Source organism: Anarrhichthys ocellatus, unplaced genomic scaffold (genome assembly GCF_004355925.1).
Source record: "Anarrhichthys ocellatus isolate YVR2014 unplaced genomic scaffold, GSC_Weel_1.0 scaffold32, whole genome shotgun sequence".
Lineage (NCBI taxonomy): Eukaryota > Metazoa > Chordata > Actinopteri > Perciformes > Anarhichadidae > Anarrhichthys > Anarrhichthys ocellatus.
This window is the reverse complement of record NW_022280062.1, coordinates 4,232,227-4,251,633: the sequence shown is the minus strand read 5'-3', so window position 1 is coordinate 4,251,633 and position 19,407 is coordinate 4,232,227. Positions and strand designations below refer to the sequence as shown.

Below are 19,407 nucleotides of genomic sequence, written 5' to 3'. Positions count from 1 at the left end.
AGACCAACAGTCACATGACTACAATTCCGTAAAACTTTGACAGAACTGCAGGCTGCTGAACTCGGTGCATTGAGGAGAGGACAGGAGAACTGCTTGGGGTTCAGAGGGTGCAGCATTGACATGAAAGCAGCATTTTCATGTTGTAGCTTGTAACATAATTATCTTGAGTATTTTAATCAATAGCAAATCATATTTTATAAGATAATCACATTAAAAAACCTTGATTTGTAAAGTAACTAGTAGCTACAGCTGTCAAATAAATGTAGCGCACTAAAAAGAACAATGTTTCCCTCTAAATCACAGTTGAGTGGAATTAAGTACAGTACTTTTTGTAAATGTGCTGACATTTTGGTATTGATGTTCAAAAGCGCCAGGCAAGAGTAGACAAAGAGTGTAATTCTGAGATTTAGACACTGTTGTCCCAAACAGACTAATGATTGCACTACATTTCAAACAGTTTCAAAGTGTTTTGTCATCTGTGTGTTGCTGCCTTTGTGTCAACCAGACTTACTCTACAAATGTCCTTTCAAAAGATAGAGACCTTCACAAAATCATTAAAGGTACACAATTACAACAAATCATGTTATTTTTAAATAACAGGAAACTGTAGTCTTTGATCAATAAAAAAAAAGAAACATCTCCACAGACTCGATAGTACAAATATTTTATGACGTTAACGTTCAGAATAAATATTGGAAACGGAGACATTTCTGGTCCATTTGAACCTTCAATGCGTCAGAAATGTAATTTAAAGTTCTTCAATATGAGTTTATATCTTTCAGACAAATGTGGTGTTCAATGACAACTTAAAGATTACCTTTTCTCTGTTACGTCACCAATATTTTTTTTTCAAACTTGCAGAATTGCATTATTGTATAACCAGGTAAGGGGATGCCCCCGAAACATTTTGAGGCGAGGTGTAATTAAAAACTTCTAACATCTAGAAGAATAGTTTTATACCTTTATTTTTTTAAAGTCACATTTTACAAAATGCTTGTTCCACGTTCTATTTTAAAAAGGGACAGGCTTAACCATCTCACAATGTCTTCCTGGTGCAACCACAAACCAGCAAGTCAACAAAGAGCTGTGACTCACAGCCAAGGCATTACTTAGGAATCTACCCTTGTCACGTACTACAATAGTCCCAGAGGCCACGGTGAGTAGCTCTAATGAGCGCACACACATGTACCAGAATAACGGCATTAGTCGTCTGGCTGCTTCTCATGCAGTTGTCATGGGGAGGGACGAGTCTCCGAGCACATTAGGGCTGAGGTGTCCTTCAGAGAATTGGAGGCTCTCCCTCAGCAGATGGTTACCCTACGGTGACCTAAGTCGCAGGTCCCTAAACTCCCACTAATCCAAGCTCCGAACAATGTTGCTGTCAAACATCACCTAAAGTGAACCAGCTTATCCGGCAGGTCTTCTCCCGGACTTACACGCAGAGCGCCAGTCTGGGTGTTGGTGCCAGACAAACACAATGAGGTGATCCGAAATCTGGCTTCAGCCATTGGCTTGTTTTGATGGTCTTTTATGGTCCGTTATGTCTTAAAAAGGGGTTTAACTTAGTTAAGTGGCAATTCGCTCAGATTCATTTAATTAATGAATGTTGGTTTCAGAGGACAGAAACCTCAGGTTTTTAATGCAGATTATAAGACCAGATGTAATGTATTCTATCGCTTAACAATCATATTTACTCATTAAAGAACTAAATTAAAAGTAAGAACTTTATAAAAGAACTTACTTTAAGTACAACTGAGAAATATCACAGTCCTTTTTAATAAAAGCAGTCCTACATCAAAAGGAGGCAAGTGTCATGTAGGTTGTTACCAGATTATATCGACACATTTGCCAACACACTCACTCTGTGACACCTTGTGATCCAAAACATGACAAAGTTTCAGGCTGCTGACTCAGACATCACTGATTCACAGGGTGAGACACTCAGCAACTTAACACAAAATTCGACCAACTAACATCCACCAAAGTTATAATACTGTATCGTATGACTATCTGGTTTTGTCTGTATTGTCTTCTAGGATTACCTGTGACACCAGTGTCAAGACTGTGGGATAAAAATGTCCGAGGCAGCAAGCAAGAGCCCTTCAATCATTCAATTAATCCTCCTTTTCTATAGGGAACATGATTTTTATGCACTGCAATGCATAGATGCCGCTGCTGTCATTCAATCCTATTTTGCACTTCACTTGAGACAATTTATATAACAATACCACTAAGCATCATGATGTATTAAAGCAATACGCATTTCATTTAACTTTGGAAAGTTACTGCTTCACAGCAGCTTACGGTGATGAAATAATTCCTGTAGGTGCGGTAATCCTCTGTTCAACAGCCACCACAGACGCACTGAAAATAACGGATTACCGGTGTGAAATACACTCAAGTGCTGGAACACTTTAGGATATTAACAAACTCAATTCCCACTGTTTAAGCTTCGCAGCAGTGGGGCTCTGGAAAGGGCTCCGAACCGAGCACCGTGCTGGCTGGAGATGGGTAACGGCGTGCAGATGACAGTGGCGGCCATACGCAAGGGTCAGCGAGCAGCTGTTGTCATGATGTTGACGAGACAGGCAAGCGGCCCGGCGACAGCTGCGTCCTCCTCTACCGCAGCACCTGCCTGCCTGCCAGAACACAAATGCACGCTCATGCACATGTAATGAAAAACTGTCGCATTGGCAATGCACATGGACCCAAAGCCAATAGACATGCTAACCGTCATACTAGGGCTGAAACCGTTTATTTCTTTAAACTAAATTTATTGCTCTCATCATATCTCATCATATTTCCCAGAAATCAGTGGTGGTGGCTTGACGATGTTTGTTTTTTTAAACCAACAGACTAAAACCCAAATATTTTTTATATTTACAATAATATGACACAAAGGAAAACAGAAATCCCCACATTTGACAAGCTGGAACAAGTTATTTTTGACCTTTTTTGCTTCATATATTACTTAAAATTATTAAAACTAAAGTTGGTAGTTTTAATAAAAAACAACTGTCATATTTGCTCAAACTGTCACTATATGCCGACACTAGTACATGAGACAGATAATCTACACTGCCTTATTTTAGTGCTACTAAAGGCAATTGCAAGATTCCACCAAGCCTGAAGGAAAACAACCAATCAGGGCCGCTGAGTCTTTCACGCAGCTGCCAATCACTGCTTGTGAAGCTCATGAACTCCGATCAAATGTCAAACTAGACAGCGCTGATCAAATATTAATCAAGGAACCTGTAACTGCATGGCCTATTTGTCACCTTAAATGTTTTCAGAAACATATTTCAGTGTATTGTTTAGCTGTAAAATGAGAAAGTTTGTCAAGCCAAAACCAAGCAGAAAATCTAATTTTACAGCTAAAAATAATAATTTTCTGAAAACATTTGAGGTGAGAAATAGGCAATGGCGATGGAAAATATTGCAACTACAATTGGGAGCACTAAAAGGAGTCAGAAGAAGCACATTTGTCACAGATTATCTGTCTCAAGTACTACTGTCAGGATATAGTGACAGTTTGAGCAAATATGACAAAAAGTTAACTGTAGCTTTATCCAGTTCTCAAAAATGTCATTTCATTTCCTCCCCATTGACAAATACAAGACATTCATTAATGATACATGCTTGTACAATTCCAGACACACACACACACACACACAAATCTTGCCACCCAGTTGCCATTCACCACACAGAGAGCAATAATAAGACCTGCTACTCTGCTCTGTTGTTGGACTCTTCATAAATCCTTATTTCATTTCCGCGTTACATCCACTGAGCCTCTCTCGCTAAGATGCAAGAGGTCCTCATTACGTTGTGCGCTCTCCTAATTGCGCTGCTAAGGGTAAGGAATTGATCCGCTCCTGATAGGAGAAAAGAGGTGGCCACGGGAAAATGACGAGCTTGCCTAGTTGGCCTTCGATTTTTGGTGGCTTTTCTCATTAGTGCTGACACGGCCGCGCCTCGGCAGCATTGAGTCGGTAGCGTGGCCCAGAATACTATGTATGGACCATAGCGGGCTCTTTGCGGGCTCCAGGTGATTCTAACCAGGCCGAGAAAGGAGCCAGCACTTGGACAGGGAGTAATTATCCCCCTTTCAGAACCCCTGGCTGCACTACAGGAGAGCCCATCACAAGGGGGTGGGGGGGGGAGGGGGGCACGGAAAAGGGCTGGCCCAATTGGTATGGCGCTCAGGAAAGGCATGCAGTACGCTTTCCACATAGGCACATACATCTGACTGAATGCTGGCATGAAAGGCAGAAGTGATTATCTGGGATAATCAAGCATTCACTCTCCTCATGTTGAAGAAAAAAACAAAAAAGGCAGTGTATGGTAATGAGTGGAGGAGGGAGAGCGAGCTGGTGTGTGTGACTGTAGCAGGCTCATAATCCACAGAATCGCTCCGTGGTCACTCCTCCAAAAAAAACGAGTCACAGAAGCGGTGAATACACATTTGAGGAGGATTTACGACTCAGACACATTGCTAGGAGGGTTAAGCACTTGTTTTACGACTGGTACGATAAGAGGAGATATCAGCCTTTTTTTATGTGTGACACTTATAACTGTGAAAATGCCTCTTTTCTTCCTGCGACGAGTTGGCTTATGTCGGAGTCACCGAGGTGTGAAAATCTCTGCAGAATTTAAAACAGGATGCATTAAAAGATTCGATAACTGTTTAAATCTAGAAAATTATTTTTAAATATTTATGACAATGGCACTTTACACTTAACTGGTTTGTCTTCAGTAGAAATATATCTAGTAACACACTGAAGGCAGCGATCAGCAAAAATATTGCCATCTAGCGAGTGTGTGTAAGTGCGAAGTTGTGCGAGTGATTGTGTTGCTGAATTTATGCACGAGTCTGGTTTTGAGTGCCTCCAGTGTGTCAGTAAATTTTCTTTGAGTACACCACTGAAACCCACTGATACACTCGGGCAGAGAGACTTTATCTCCCTCTTCACTCTGCTGTGTCTGGGCCCGGCCATTCTCGCATGATTGACAGACCTCGATCTGGACAGCCAGGATTAAACCTATCAATCACATAAAGCTTGGAGACAAAAAAAGAAAGAAAGAAAAAAAAAATCAGGGCAGTAAATTCAATTGAGAGCACAGGGAGAAAATTGAGGTGAAGAAATATAGAAGGCCATTACCGGGCTATAGGGCTGCAGGAAAGTGAGGCCTTGCAGGATTTAGTTTCAGACGACTCCATAAATTCATATCAAATGACTGCAGGAGTGAAATATCAGTGCGGTTACTGTAAACCCTTTGTGATCTTTTAGGTGGAATTGTGCTCAGTCAAGGACAGCCTTTTCAGGGGAAGTATCAAAGTTCTCTGAATGACAAATCAACATAAAAAGCTAGTATTTTTAGTATCGCCTTCGAGGACATTTATTTGTTTCTACAAACATCAACAACAACAACAGGGTTTCCTGTTTATCTCCTGTTGACTTTGCTGTTTGCACAGAGGTCATGTGTGTGTTAGTGCAGACAGACGGCGTTTGTGTTTTTCTCTCTGCTTTGGGACCGATACTCACGTTTTATGGTTAGTTCCCCATAATTGGACACTCCAACCCCTTTGTCTGAGTGGACGATGCAGCGGTAGCGGCCCGAGTCGCCCTTGGTTGTGTTCTCTACATCGAAAGTGCCTATGAAGCGCCGGTTGTTCCAAGGTTTAGTGGCTTTCATCGGGGCCTCCCGTCCACCGATGCCCTGTTTGGAACCATGACAAACAAACAAGTAAGCCTACAAAATGGTTTAATAAGCAAAGTGACCTGACCTTGTGTGTTTCAGAAACTCTGGTCGAGTGTGCTTGTTGCCTGTTTTTGCTGTGCTTTTGTTTGTGTCCTATCATTCCCATTGGTGTCTGATGGTAGGAATACATTTATCACACAGGAATGCGCACACACACACACAAACACGCAGTGGGCCCTCCCCAGCTGTCACCCCTCACAGCAGGCAGATGGGGGACATTTGTTCATTAGAAATATTTCTTCATTACTGTCATCGGGGGACTTCACTTAATGTTTGTTTTCCAGCTCCTGTGCTAATGAGGACGTGTTTGTTAAAATGATGGAGTACCTGGCAGAGGACCTTTACCCAGCGTCATGCTCCCAGTGATCACATGTGTGACAGTGTGCTTAGCAGCAGAGCCGGCAGGGTTATGTCTGCCAGATGCACTACCTTCGCTGCTCAGAACAAGGTCACTTCAAGACTGCTGTGCAGCTCAGCTGTGCCGGATATAGTACACAGTATCCACAGAGCCGACATGTATATAGGTTAAGACCATACTGCAGCGATCTGAAACACCTGTAATCCCCTGCATCCCAGACACAGAGGACTCTGGGAAACTGGTGAGCAGGTGAGATCTCAAACACAAGGTAGAAAAACTGCTTGTATTTCCTGAAACCATCTTTAAAAATTGAATTTGACGTGTTTTAAAATTAGGAAGTTACTTCGTGTAAGCATGGAACATAACAGGGTGCTACGACACACATTTACATGATCTAACGCCCCCATAATATCTCTTCTTCACTTAGTCGTTTCATCATATCATTTCTCATTTAAAGCTGTGGTTGAACTCCAAAACGGTTTGAGGTTAACTGTCAATTAAAGTGGACATCTGCTCGCTAATCAGGAAAATGGCTGTGGTGGAACAGTTCACATTTGGCCCCATGTAATTTGGGGTTAAACATGTTTAAAATAACAAAGCACTCTTGCCTCCTCTCCTCTTTTTTTTAACCACACTCTCCCTTGACGGAGCCATTTTGATCCAAATAATGCGAGTCATTAAAGAAGCACAATTGTATTAGTGTCTACAGCATTATGGGTTGTTCTGTAATGTTTTCTTTATTGTGTATTTTACTTTTTTTAGTTGCCAACAGTGGTATCCAGATCACACAAAATGGTAGACAGTCGTTAACCTCTGGCCTAGTTTTACTTGGATAAGCCAGATGTTGATCTTCTCTATCATCATGACTCATTAAATGCCAAATGCTACATTTCTAATTCCCACATTTAAAAAGCCTGCAGCCTTAGATAACAGTAGTACTGCTGATCAGAACAGAAGATTACATATTCAGACAGTAGGGTCTGTTCAGTAAGACACATTCATTTCCAGAGGGCCCACTTCTAACACCGATCCCGTACACTGATCTAGTCCTTGATCTAGAGTGCAAGTAAACGGATAAAAAATGGATCTCACCTGAAGCCAGAGGCGGAAATTGTCCCTTTTGCGTCCATTGACGGTGCAGTGAAAAGATGCAGTCTGTCCAGCGTTGACCTCCACTCCCTTTATAGTCAGGAAGTGAGGTGTGTTCACTATGAAAAGAAAAAAAATGCAAATATCTATGAGACAGCTGCAGAAAAGTTACATGAGAGCACATGCTAAGGTGCAGTGTACAACTTCACTAAAATGGATTTGTACTTAATGAGAAATAATCACCAGACCCGGGTGCTGGAGTAGCAGCTCAACGGCTGCATTAAGATCTACGATCCTGTGTCCACATATTTCACAGTTACCCACTTTGAAACGCTCATGCCAAGGTTTGCATGCAAAATTGAAGAACTGAGAGAAATAGGCTTGAATGGATAGTGCTCTTTATTACACTATCCGACACCCCTCAGCGCCGGAGGCCGGCATCGCTTTGTGAGGAACGTTCCACCTATATCCTTGAAATGAGACACCAGAGGCCGATCCTGCACCCAGTATCTGCTGTTTCCTAACTGCATCTTTTCATTGATTAAGGGGATTTTTTTCCAAAAGCATTATTCTCTTCTCCAACTGTGCTCATTACCACGACGCACAAAGACTGGGATAGTCCACGGAAAGTAACTTATGTAGAACATTTTTGATTGGTACCGCTATTCTGCTGAGAAAAAATAGGGCAATTCAGTGGAGCGACCTTGATTCGAAACATAACCAAATCTCTAAAGACTTGGCAAAAGCTAATTCTATCACTTTCATCATCAAGACTTTCACTTCTACTTAATATTTTACAACCTTGTCTTTGAACTGCGCTACACCTTCTTTATAACTTTGTCCTGTCAATCCCTCCAGTGCCAAAAAAGACAAATCTATTTTTCTCATCGCTAATGTCGTTAATGATGGCAGACCACCCTGTGGCATAATCACACCTTTGTGCAAGATATTCCACATGGTCTTATAAGTAGAAAATGAATTGGCTGTGCTCCACTGAAGAGTTGCTTTGATCACTTTGCTTATCACTCAAAGAAACCTAATTGCCACTGAGCAGGGTATTGATCCACTCACACTTCTGCGCATTTAAACATTGATCACGTCGCAAGGCCTCATTGATTCACTCAAATACATTCATATGCAACACCTATCGCTGTATAAATCCATCTTATTGACATAACATTTGTAGGAATTCAGCTGCATTCAAATGCTTACCAGGTCATTAGCACCTAACAATCAGAGTGTGATGCTTCAGCTATGAGGGGTAAAGTATAAATCAATTGATGAAAACCCACGAGGTATTGATTTAGACTTGGACTGTAGAGTGTGTATAAAAGGAGTGCCTTATGGACTAACACGACTCTCAGCACTCAAAAGCATAGACATGACGAATCCTGGAGAGCCCTCATCTTTGTTTTCCCACGGCAGCAGCCTATCCCGAAAGCTGAAGCAGAAAAATCTAAATATGCTAGTGATTACATGTTCATTAGCTCTGCAGCGCACTCTGAAGTGCTTATATTCAGCAAGGGAAGCAGAACTCCGAACATCTGAGAGATGAGATGCTGTACTGAATATCCTTGAGGGAGGAGGAAAATTGTGGAATCCAAACACAAGCAGTCGCAAACTGCATTGTGCTATTTGTTTTTTGTGCCCCTTTTTTTGCGCTATTTCTCCCCGTCTCTCAAAGGATAGATTTAGCACAGCCACACCAACATTAAATCCTGAGCACACTTCAGCGTGTCAACTGTATGCTCATAAATCTTCAGGGAGCTAGGGGGAGGGGGATTTACACTTTGGATTGACTGTAGCATACTCTTTGAAGGCCTTTTGTTTGACTGGGGGGGGGCCTTGCATACAACAACGATACAGGTATTTGGGAGGGTGTCATGGAAAGGACAGTGACTGTTTGATGATGTTCTTTTATGGTGAAGGGGAAAAAGGACTTACTGCACTGGTGGCCCTGGACCACGACGTCTTTGATGGCCAGCAAGCCACGCTGCCCTGAGGTTACGGCTTCAAACACAATCTGAGGAGGAGAGAGGAGACTCATAACACCAATGATAAATGGCCACATGTCTTCAAATGGCACTTGAGTGAGGCTGCCCATGTGCATAGAGAAGTCCAGCTCCAGCTAATGCGATCTGCTCTCGGCTGGGCTGCAGCTGGTCACACAGCTGCAGGCCACCGACATTATTTCCACAATATGTCACAGTTGATAGGTGTTATGACATGCAAGTGTTAAATTAAGTTGGAGCCCTGAGACGATTAGTACACAGTCTGTGACAAACATAGTGTACTGTGGATGAGACACCGCTGATATACCGCCATCTAATCATTTCATTTTAGTTAGTACATTAGTCAAACAATGTATGTGCATAAAACAAAAATATTTAAAAAAAGTTCCTATTCATATTCCCAATCTCTAAGTTTGCATGTAAATTCCCTATAACGCTGTTATAGACTACTACCTAGTTTTAAGTTATAAATTTTCTAAATCATAATGCGCTATTAAAACTTAGAAAATGTCTTAGCTGGTAAAGAATCTGTAAACCTTTTGCTAGGAAACATCTGCAGTGCTGTCAAATCCTAAGCAATCCAATGTGTAAAACAGGAAGTGATGCAGCGTCACAAGCGGTGACACACAGCAACTTCCATATGCAACATTTAAATGAGTCTAAATGCTAAACCTAATCCCCGAGTTTGAATCTATTCCCTCAGGCCGCAGATTCAGAGTACCTCAGTTCAAGAGCAGAAAGAGTAAAAACTCCTTTGTTCCATGTGCAAAAACATGAATTTGCACATGTAATGATAATTTTAGACATTGTTTGTGTTGTAGTATTGTATGAATGTATATTGCAGGATGTATGTACAGGAAACATTTTTGGAGCTTTTGTTTTGTACAGATTTTTGCTTTTTGTTTTGTTTTTTATCTTGTGCACCTGACTGCATATCAAGCTTCCCGTCTGGGATGATAAAGGGACTGAACTTATCGACAATCCTTGGCTAATCTAAGTGTGACTTTGTTTTATTCATGCAAACATTGGAGAAATATGAGTGTTTCAGGGTTAGCCATATTTATGTAGAATGAGAGGAAAATAACAGTTTTAGGTAAGCTATCCAGTATTATTTGGCCAATTCATCTAAAGTTTTTAACATAGTGTTTTGTAAATCATTTAAGTTTACATAATTATTATTATCAAGTGTCAGGTCAGCTATATGTTAGCAAGCCAACATTTGTCAGTTGGTCCAATTAGCACTGAAACTATTTCACTTGGCAGTTACTGGGTGTAAATATCTAGTAACAACAGTTGTAATCTCTACGTAAGAATGCTTTTGTACGATGCAACCTATTATAATTTTGTAATGCAGGAATCTTTAGGGAATGTTTAAAGTTATGAACAGCTGGATAATCCACAGACCTAACTCTCAACTATTTATATTTATTTATAACTGTTGACTGGGGCAGATATCTCAGAGGCGAATACCCCAAAACCTGAAGAAAAAAAAAAACCATCTGTATGGATAGATGCCACTAGAGTTAAGTGTGAACACAAGTGTTGCCTTCCACAGTTGCTCTGTGTCTCGTGTTTCTTGTTTGACATGTTTGTTGCTATCTCTGACGACCAACAATCCAAAACCAAGTACAGCTGCAGTGTATAGGACTAACATGACCCTATTTTAAGAGCCAAGTTGGCCTGCAAAACAAATGGTCCTAAGCCCTGACGGAGGGTGTGTCCCAGCAGAATGTCAGAGTTATGTACTCGCTGGTCTGCACTGTGATAAAAAGGGAAACAGAATGCTGGTCCCTTCCCAAACCCAGGGTGTGGTACTGAGACCCATTACACCACACACACTCAGACTACGCATGTTTTGCATTCCATTACTCCCTAAATATAAGCCTATATCTTGCAGTGAATGGTATATATATGACAGGGACAGTTCACCTCATAATCAAAAATACAGATTTTTCCCTCTTACCTGTAGTGCTATTTATCAATCCAGATTATTTTGGAGGGGGTTGCTTAGTTTTGGAGATATCGTACAGACAATTGTGTTCTGCTAGCCGTAGCTAGGCTGCACACACATCATCTCTGAGATTCCTTTTGTAGCTTGGGAATGTGGAGGCGGAGATAGTTACCATTGTCATCTGGGAGGCAGGATGCCTTCAGATAAGGCTGTCTAATTATAAATTTCTTTTTTTGTCTCATGAAATATGAAAGTGAACGTCTTTGGGTGCCAATTATGGCCTCATTACAGGCTAATTTAAAGGAAATTAAAAGGCCAACCACTCCATATATCGCCACCAGACAAATGAACTAGCCCCCACTCTCTAATTGAAATCCTTTGTTTGTGCAACAGACATCAGTCAGCCTGCCTAATAGCTGTGATATAATTGATTCCAACATCAATGATGGTGCAGTGCATAATTGGGCCTGACCTACAGACTGAAAATATTCACATGGGACGAAAGCTGTTGATGTCGCAGGAAAGTTCACCATTCTCATTTGTCAGAGAGACACTGAGTGAACCCAACATTCAGCGTCGACATCACCGCACGGGCTATCCCTAAGGGACTTGGCTAAGTACTCCATTACAACAGGATTGATTAGCTCTGTCATAGTCTCTACTGTATTGAAATCAAGACAGATGAGGATATTTGGGTTTTTCTCTTTCATTGGTGCTTCACATCAGGATAAATAATGGGTGTTCATCTTACCCACAGAGTACATATTTTGAGTAGTATGTGCGGAACATATTTAGACACTTTACATTTATTGAAAATTATAGCATTTGCGCATGTTCAGCGATTTTGGAAATGCGTGACAATCTCAATTAAAAGTTTTAGGGATGACCTGACAGAAGAGTAATTATCAAAGGCTGGAAGGCTCATGATGACTAAAAGCCTTACCGGTAATTAAAAAATAATTTCCAAGTATCAGGTGGCTTCCCTTTGACGATTGCGTAGGTTACTATGCAATTAAAGATACCTATACTTAGTGACATGTTGTTAATTAGTGACAATATCAAGCATTGGTTTGTCTTTTCTTGACTGAGAGTGGCACTGAGATCATTAGCATCCTCTCATTTACCCACGTTGTCAGTTTGGTTTTGGAACAATTACAAACGGAGACAGACATTCCGCTGGGGTTTGAAAGGTAACAGAAATTGGGAATTTCCCTGAAAACACTGGAAAGCATTACACGTCATTTTGGGCCTGCTGGAAAGCTACGAATGTAATGTCGAAGTGTCACTAAACTTCACTTAAGAGTCCAAAAGCAACACACAATTTTGTTAAAAATGTATTTGTTGCAATGAAGCAGCAGCTAAAGTCACAGTGTCTGAACTGCACAAATAAAAGCTGAGCGACACATTTTATTTCTTAATTGTCTAAACAGAATCAATGATGGCTCGCGCTTAGACTGCACAAGGGATGAATCCAAACACAAACTGAAAGCATGTGACCAGACTGGCTTTGCATCATCATTATGTCACACAAGGGTCACCATCCTCTTTCCTTCCCCCCTCTTCTCTCTTTCCTTTGTCCATGTGCCTCTCATTAAGGCTCCTATCTTGCATTCAGCAGAGAGAAGCTCAGCGGTGTCCCTTGTTAACTAAGTTATCAGGCTGCCTCTGAGGAGCAAGCAGGAGGACCCCCCTCAGCGCCACTGTGGACCAGCTCTGCCAGGCCATAATGAAATAATGTACCAAGGGAACGTCTCCCATTGGGGGGTTAAGGGGTCTCTCTGCATCAATTAACATTTGCTGGACTCGTGGAACAAGCCCCTCGAAAACTAATAGCCAAGCAAGTGTGAAATCACCTTGCCCCTGCCAGCAGTCATGTGCATTGGTAAGTGAAAATGAGTTTTCAGAATTGGAAAAAGAGAACTGTCTCAGACGGAAGGGAGAGAGAACGGATTACCATGGATACCGAGGTGGCCCCAGAAATCAATAATCTTAGGTGTTTTGAATGGGCTATTGTGCGATTGTTTGGATCTTCTCAAATAATAAATGTGTCTTGCTCCACCCAGTGAACAGGATTTAATGACTTTGGCCCGACTATAAAAGATGCTTACAACGAGCAACCTAGTTTTGTGATGAGACATTATACAAAAGAGAGCTGGATTCAGAAAACACATCCTCACCTGGTAGAAGTTGGGCCAGTAGGTGCTGATGGCCAGTTCTACCTGTCCCCAGGAGCGAGTGGCTGGACCGGACACGTTCCAAACAGGCATCCCCATCGGACTGTTGTTTTCTTTGATATAGACATTAAGGTGACCGGGGTGGCTGTTGTCTCTGCCTCCTATATAGTAGTGGAAGGTAACGCAGTGGGTGTCATTCTCCCTCAACTGTGGCGTTAGCAGTAAGGCCTTCTGCCCTGCAAAGCGTCCGGACGTGTTCATCATCATGAAGGCTGAACCTGCAACATGGACAAGAGAATTCAGGAGTTGAGCAGACTTTAGCCAATCAGCAGTTCAAATGGTGTCAGGTTAGGGCTTGTGCTGATTGCCGATCGGATCGCATATTGGAGGGATGCTCGACGATCGTTTCCCATGGCGCTATCAAGGCCATTCTAACTTACTATCTGGACTAAGATTTTATGAAAATAATCCCTCGGATCTGCGACCTAGATGCATTTAAAAGGTGGAGCAGCACAACCGTTCGCTGACCCCCGTTAATCAGCATGAGTTATGAGTACATTTTAAATCCTTCAACCAGTTTACCATCTCTTTTCCATCGATCTGACAGCCGACATCTCCGGTCTCCATAAGCCTGCTCACCAAAACTTTGCTAGAGTATTTAACGTTGTGGATAGGGCTGTAGGCCTATTGAATGTAACTTCTTTAAATTTCAAGCTTTGATTGAGTTTTGGAAATTAAGTTCGAATGGCTGTCATATCTTATGATGTCATCACCCTAAACAAATGGGGAAAATATGATTTTGTGTTACTGTGGTATTATATAGATGTTATTTATGGTGCAGTAAGATTGCTGCTAAGGTGAGTGAGAGAGCAAACAGTTTTTTGGCCGCAGGACAAATTTGTATTTTATCTCTAAAGAAAGATGCCCAAGACTATTGTGGTACTCTCCTGGTGTATTCCTGGCAACATATTAACTATAGCTTGGATCTGTCGATGCTAAAAAGCAGGTGGTTATTAACTTAACAGAAAGATTTCCAGGACAAAAATCTGATTATTACTAGCAAGGATTAACAGTAACGAAGTAAAAGGCCTAATCTCATAAGAGTATGCAGAAAGCAGGTAAATGCAGAGACCTTTTCTGTTAGCGCTGGGAATTGTAGCATGTGACCCTTAATGAGACAATGCTCTTATCATTGGATTGATAGAAACTCTCTCATCATTACAATTCAACAAAATAAAAAGATTTTTAAAAAGTCGTAAAAATTCTTGGTGCTTGAGATAAGTGTTTTTTCCCCCTCAATGACAGAGAGAAGGGAAATGATGAGGAATCAATAAGTTTAAATCTATTTGCCAACCAAGCCCCATTTAGATTTTATCGCTTTGGTTCAATATTAAAGGTTAATCTAATACTCTCCCCTCTTGCCAATAAAACACAAGTGAGAATTATTGTGTTGGCAAAGTTTCAAGGATGTGCGGAACACATTCTATCTGTCATCATCCTATTTAGCTTGGCTCGGTAATGAAATTGTAACAGCATTTGAGACACAGCCAAAAAGACACTGTTTATGTTGAAATACATTTTCTTTTGGAAGTGTGGTAATGATTGTAAGGCACATTTTGCTTAGAGGTGAGACAAACAACCTGTTAGCGAAAGCTCCGCTCTCCTGCATGTGAAGAAGAGCTGAACCACAGTGGATGTGAATCCTTGCCATTAAATTTAACATCTGGTGATTCACTCAGATACGGTGTTAAAAAAAGGGTGAATAACGTCGACTAAATCAGCAGGATTGGTCCCCGAGTGTGTCAGCCAAACAGCCTCTCACAAAACCCTATTTGTTTCATCAATGACTCGAGCTTGCCCACTTCTCTTGTTGTGCTGCACTTGTAACGCTCACCAATTCCATCTGTCTCCAGCTTCAGATAACGAGTGGGGGTTCTGTCATGTTTACACAATGAAACAGGAGGAGAGGGAGCAGAGGAGGAGGAGCAGTGAGTTGTGATGACACAGAGTCAGCCTCCTTGGCTTTGTTTGTCAGGTGGTAGCAAGTTGTTGTTTAAAAGGATCTTAAAGATGTTTCGGATCACACGAGTGTCACATCCCAGGAGGGGCTGCATTTTTATTATCAACTAATATTATCTCACCACTCATAAGTGAAGCCATGAACACAAACCACATATTATGTGGGCCAGAAAGTGCGCTGGTTTACATTAGGCTCTGATCAACTCTCACTTGTCAAGAAAAAATAACTTTAGAGATTGAGAGACAATATCTCAAGGCTTGGTTTTAGTCTAACCAATTGCCAGAAATGCCTTTTGCTACTGAAGCAGTTGTGAATCACCGCAACCATGAGGGTCCTTGCGCATACACTCATAAATAAGCGCCAAAAATACAAGGCCAGTAGAATGAGATACTTGTCATGGACAAATGGACGGACACATGCCCACACGCACGCACACAACTAAACGCATGATCTCCCCACAGGCCTGTCGGAGACAATCATTGTGAAATTCAAATCATTAAATACACAGGTGAGCCTTTAAGGGTATTTGTTGACCTTGGAAAACAGTAGTTCGAGACAAAATTGTAAGTCAAGGTCCACTTTCTAGCTTTTTTCCCCCAGAGCTTTCAACTTCATCTCATGGGCTTCGTCAGTGGATGGAGCTTGCTCAGTCATTGTGGAGATGTCACAGTTGTCATCATTGTGCAACTTCAGAACTACGGAACTGCTTCCATGGCAACTGAGCAGTTCCATTGTTCCATACTTAGATCACATGATGGAAAACTGAGATATCGCCATGACAACTGAGCAAACTATCTGCTGAGGAAGACTGTGAGATGTGGCCGAGAGCCCAGGAAAAAGATAGTCATGTTTTAGTTGTTTTTTTTTGGCAAATAAATACATAATTCAAATAGATGTGAATCAGTGTTTCAGTGGTTTGTGTGAGAATATTGTTTGCAGTCATGTGTGGCTGGGTTAGGGTCACTGGCCCCTTTGTGTGGTGTCACGGTAAATTGTGATTAGCCATTTTACAGGATGATCGTGGCTTTCCTGTGCTTTTGATTGCCCTGCACAGCATGACCACTCTGTTATAATTCACTGTTGTGAGCCGCACACAGTTTTGCTCCCAGGGGCTTTTTAGAGTATTATTCGCTTTCAGTTTGTCTGCGATGCAAGTGTTAAGGCTAATTATTTCTGAGGCTGTGCAGGACGTTGTGTAAGGTACATCTAGAAGGGCAGGAGATGAGTTGACTTTGAGACACTTGTTTGTCCAACCTCAATCAGGTGCCGCTATATGAGGGCTGCGAGGTCTCTTTTAATAACATTCAGCCATCTGCTCAGGTGCACATAACATTTGAGTTTTTTTCCCCTTTGAGGCGTCAGCAACTCTTGGTGTGACGCGAACCAGCACTAATAATCAGTTGATGAATTGTTTATTTGTAACTCATGTTACAAAGACAGAGATCCTTGCACCACTGCTTTCCTCTATGATTAAAACAGGCTGTTTACTTCTCATCTCAAAGCAGCCATGTTGTGACAGTGTTGCACAGGAGATTTATGCACAGCACTGCTCTTTGTTGGTAATTAGAGATGAAAATATCAGATCTCTCATGCGGCATTTGCACATTTTTTACTACTACATTAATATTCAATATTAATAAAACAATAGGTACCCTTTGTAAGACGTCAATTCTGTTTAATAAAAGCTCAATGCAGTGACTGTTAGGATAAAATGCCATTACATGATAGAAATACATGTGAATATTAGAACATGTTGTCCTCGATATCAGGCATGTTGCAGAATTATATAGCTATGACATTGTGACCAAATTTGAGGCCTACAAATTGTCTTGATTTGGGTCAGTGAACCCGAACACAAAAACAGGGGAAAAGTCTTTTCTTTCCTCATTATTGGCCACCACAAAACACAAGAATACAGTATTTCGAGTGACAGCACGCTGCCATTGTCACTGTCGAAAACAAATTGAGAAGACGACAGGAGAACACTGATTTTCATTCAGTTTCTATGCTCTTAGATCCTAATGACCACATACTCTGCAGGACCTGCTGCACCATGACAAGCTAATTAGCCAGTGAGAGTAAGAGCAAATTATAATGACACTGTGTTAGTGCTGTGCTAATGTGCTAGTGATGCACACGGGTGTTTTCTCCCCCTCTCCTCTTCTTTCTCTATCTCTTGTTCCTTAACAATGGAGTGTTCAAGACCAATTAAAAATAGAGAGCTCTCGGCACACTCAAGGCCCATGTCTGCAACTCTGTAAAGGCCAGGGCTCGGCTATTGTCTGAGGTATTCAGAAGAACAGATTTATTATTATTCCAATGTAGGCCACCTTCACCTTCCATTACAATGATGACTGTACATGGAGAACAAGGAGAGACTGATATGAAAAAATGAATTACTAAAAGATGAAATGTTCCTGTTGCAGATGCTAGATACAGTACATTTATGTTACTGTTCTTCAGAAATGAAGGGCACACCCATGAAATAGAAATGTATGACTTTCATTCGATTAGAATATTTTATCCATTATTAGCAAGGACACTGTGCCTGAATGAGGGCTGTTGCATAGAGCACATTAACCACACATTGATTATCAGACAATTTGTTGTCAGAGGTTATAAATGAGGAGGAGTCACAAAAATGGATCACATTTGGTTGTGATAGGGGCATTGTAGTGCAGGGGGTTGTTTGCATCTTTTTGGATTCCCTAAGTAATTAGTAGGGATGCACCTATACCCCTTTTTTCAAACCAAGTACAAGTACTTTTATTTGAGTACTTGCAGATATGGAATACCTATCGTGAGTACTTGATAGTACCATTACAGTTATGACAATAACTTTAAGAAGATGAGCGGACTTTTGCTGAATACCTGGAGCTTTATGAGTTTATCAACCATAGTTACCAGGGGGCAAGTTAGTGGGCTACTTGAGATTACGAGTAAATTGTGTTCAGAGAACGCAAACAAAATATAAAAATAAAATGATCTGCAAAAGAAAATCGTGCACATATGCTTACTCATAATTTAAAGGGTCTAGTATTTGGTGTGGCACCTCTAGGTTGTGACCCTAACTATTTCTTTTCAATCTCCCGATTTCAGTGAATTTCTGTGATTAGTGTTTTTTTGTTTGTTTATTAAAGCACATTTTTGTTTAAAAAAGACCAAATCTCTGGTTCTGTTTAATCAGTTATGCTACTTCTTTTTACCGTCTATAGTAAGTGTAACAATGTTATGTAACCCTACCCTACATTAATGGGGTATTGTGATAGTCAATGTATCAACAAACTGTTGTTTCATCCAAGTTTTCTCTTCGATGAATACTTTTCTAGCAATAGTCAACGACAAATGTTTAGGTTTAATTGGACATTTAGTAATCTAAAATAACAGCATCGGGGGTTTAGTGGTATAATAAGCCATTGAGATATACTCCAGGAGAAGGCTTCCATTGGGTTAATCCTTTCCCCCGTCAGCTCACTTGCACTGGCAGAGCAGGTGGGAGCTGGTCACATAGCTTGTGTCAGTCTGGTGATCACTAAAGAACTAAATACTTGAATTTGATGGCTTTCTAGCACCTTATCATTCAAAGACTGGTATTTCTATCCAAGCAATGGGTCTTGTGCTTTAGAGTACATTTTTCTGAGCATAACTCCTCTGACGTTATCCGAAAGAAACAGGCAAAAAATAATGACCATAATCCATTCCAAGACTAACAAGTGTGATATACAGTATGACCTCCTTCTTTTATGAAACAATCAAACTAAATTTAGAAATGACAGCTTTTCAGGATTACAACAATGTGACAAAACCACGTTCTAATTTCCTCATTTCCTGCAATAAAGTCTCATGTCTTATTTTTTTCTTTCTTTTTTGATAATCATTGTGGAAAGCAGGAGGAGGATCGGGGTTAGGAGACAAGTGGACAGAAAACAGTGACCTGAGACAAATGTCACATGCATCCTATTAACCATTTTCTATGACATCTTTGTTTCTTTGCTTGACTGTGGGAATGAAACGTCTTGAAGACCTATACTTCAAAAAGA

General features: G+C 41.0%; 1 protein-coding gene across 9 annotated transcripts in view; it reads right to left on the bottom strand.

Annotated features, from left to right (window-relative positions):
- The window catches only part of LOC116393167 (receptor-type tyrosine-protein phosphatase mu), a 145,857-nt gene that overhangs the window by 87,002 nt on the left and 39,448 nt on the right, over positions 1–19,407 (bottom strand). For all 9 annotated transcript variants that reach the window (XM_031865256.1, XM_031865260.1, XM_031865257.1 and 6 more), the window contains exons 3-6: positions 13,351–13,625; positions 9,155–9,233; positions 7,214–7,329; positions 5,547–5,721 (exon numbers count right to left, since the gene is read on the bottom strand). In XM_031865256.1, coding sequence (XP_031721116.1) covers positions 5,547–5,721; positions 7,214–7,329; positions 9,155–9,233; positions 13,351–13,625 — 645 coding nt within the window. The remainder of the gene's footprint in view (positions 1–5,546; positions 5,722–7,213; positions 7,330–9,154; positions 9,234–13,350; positions 13,626–19,407) is intronic.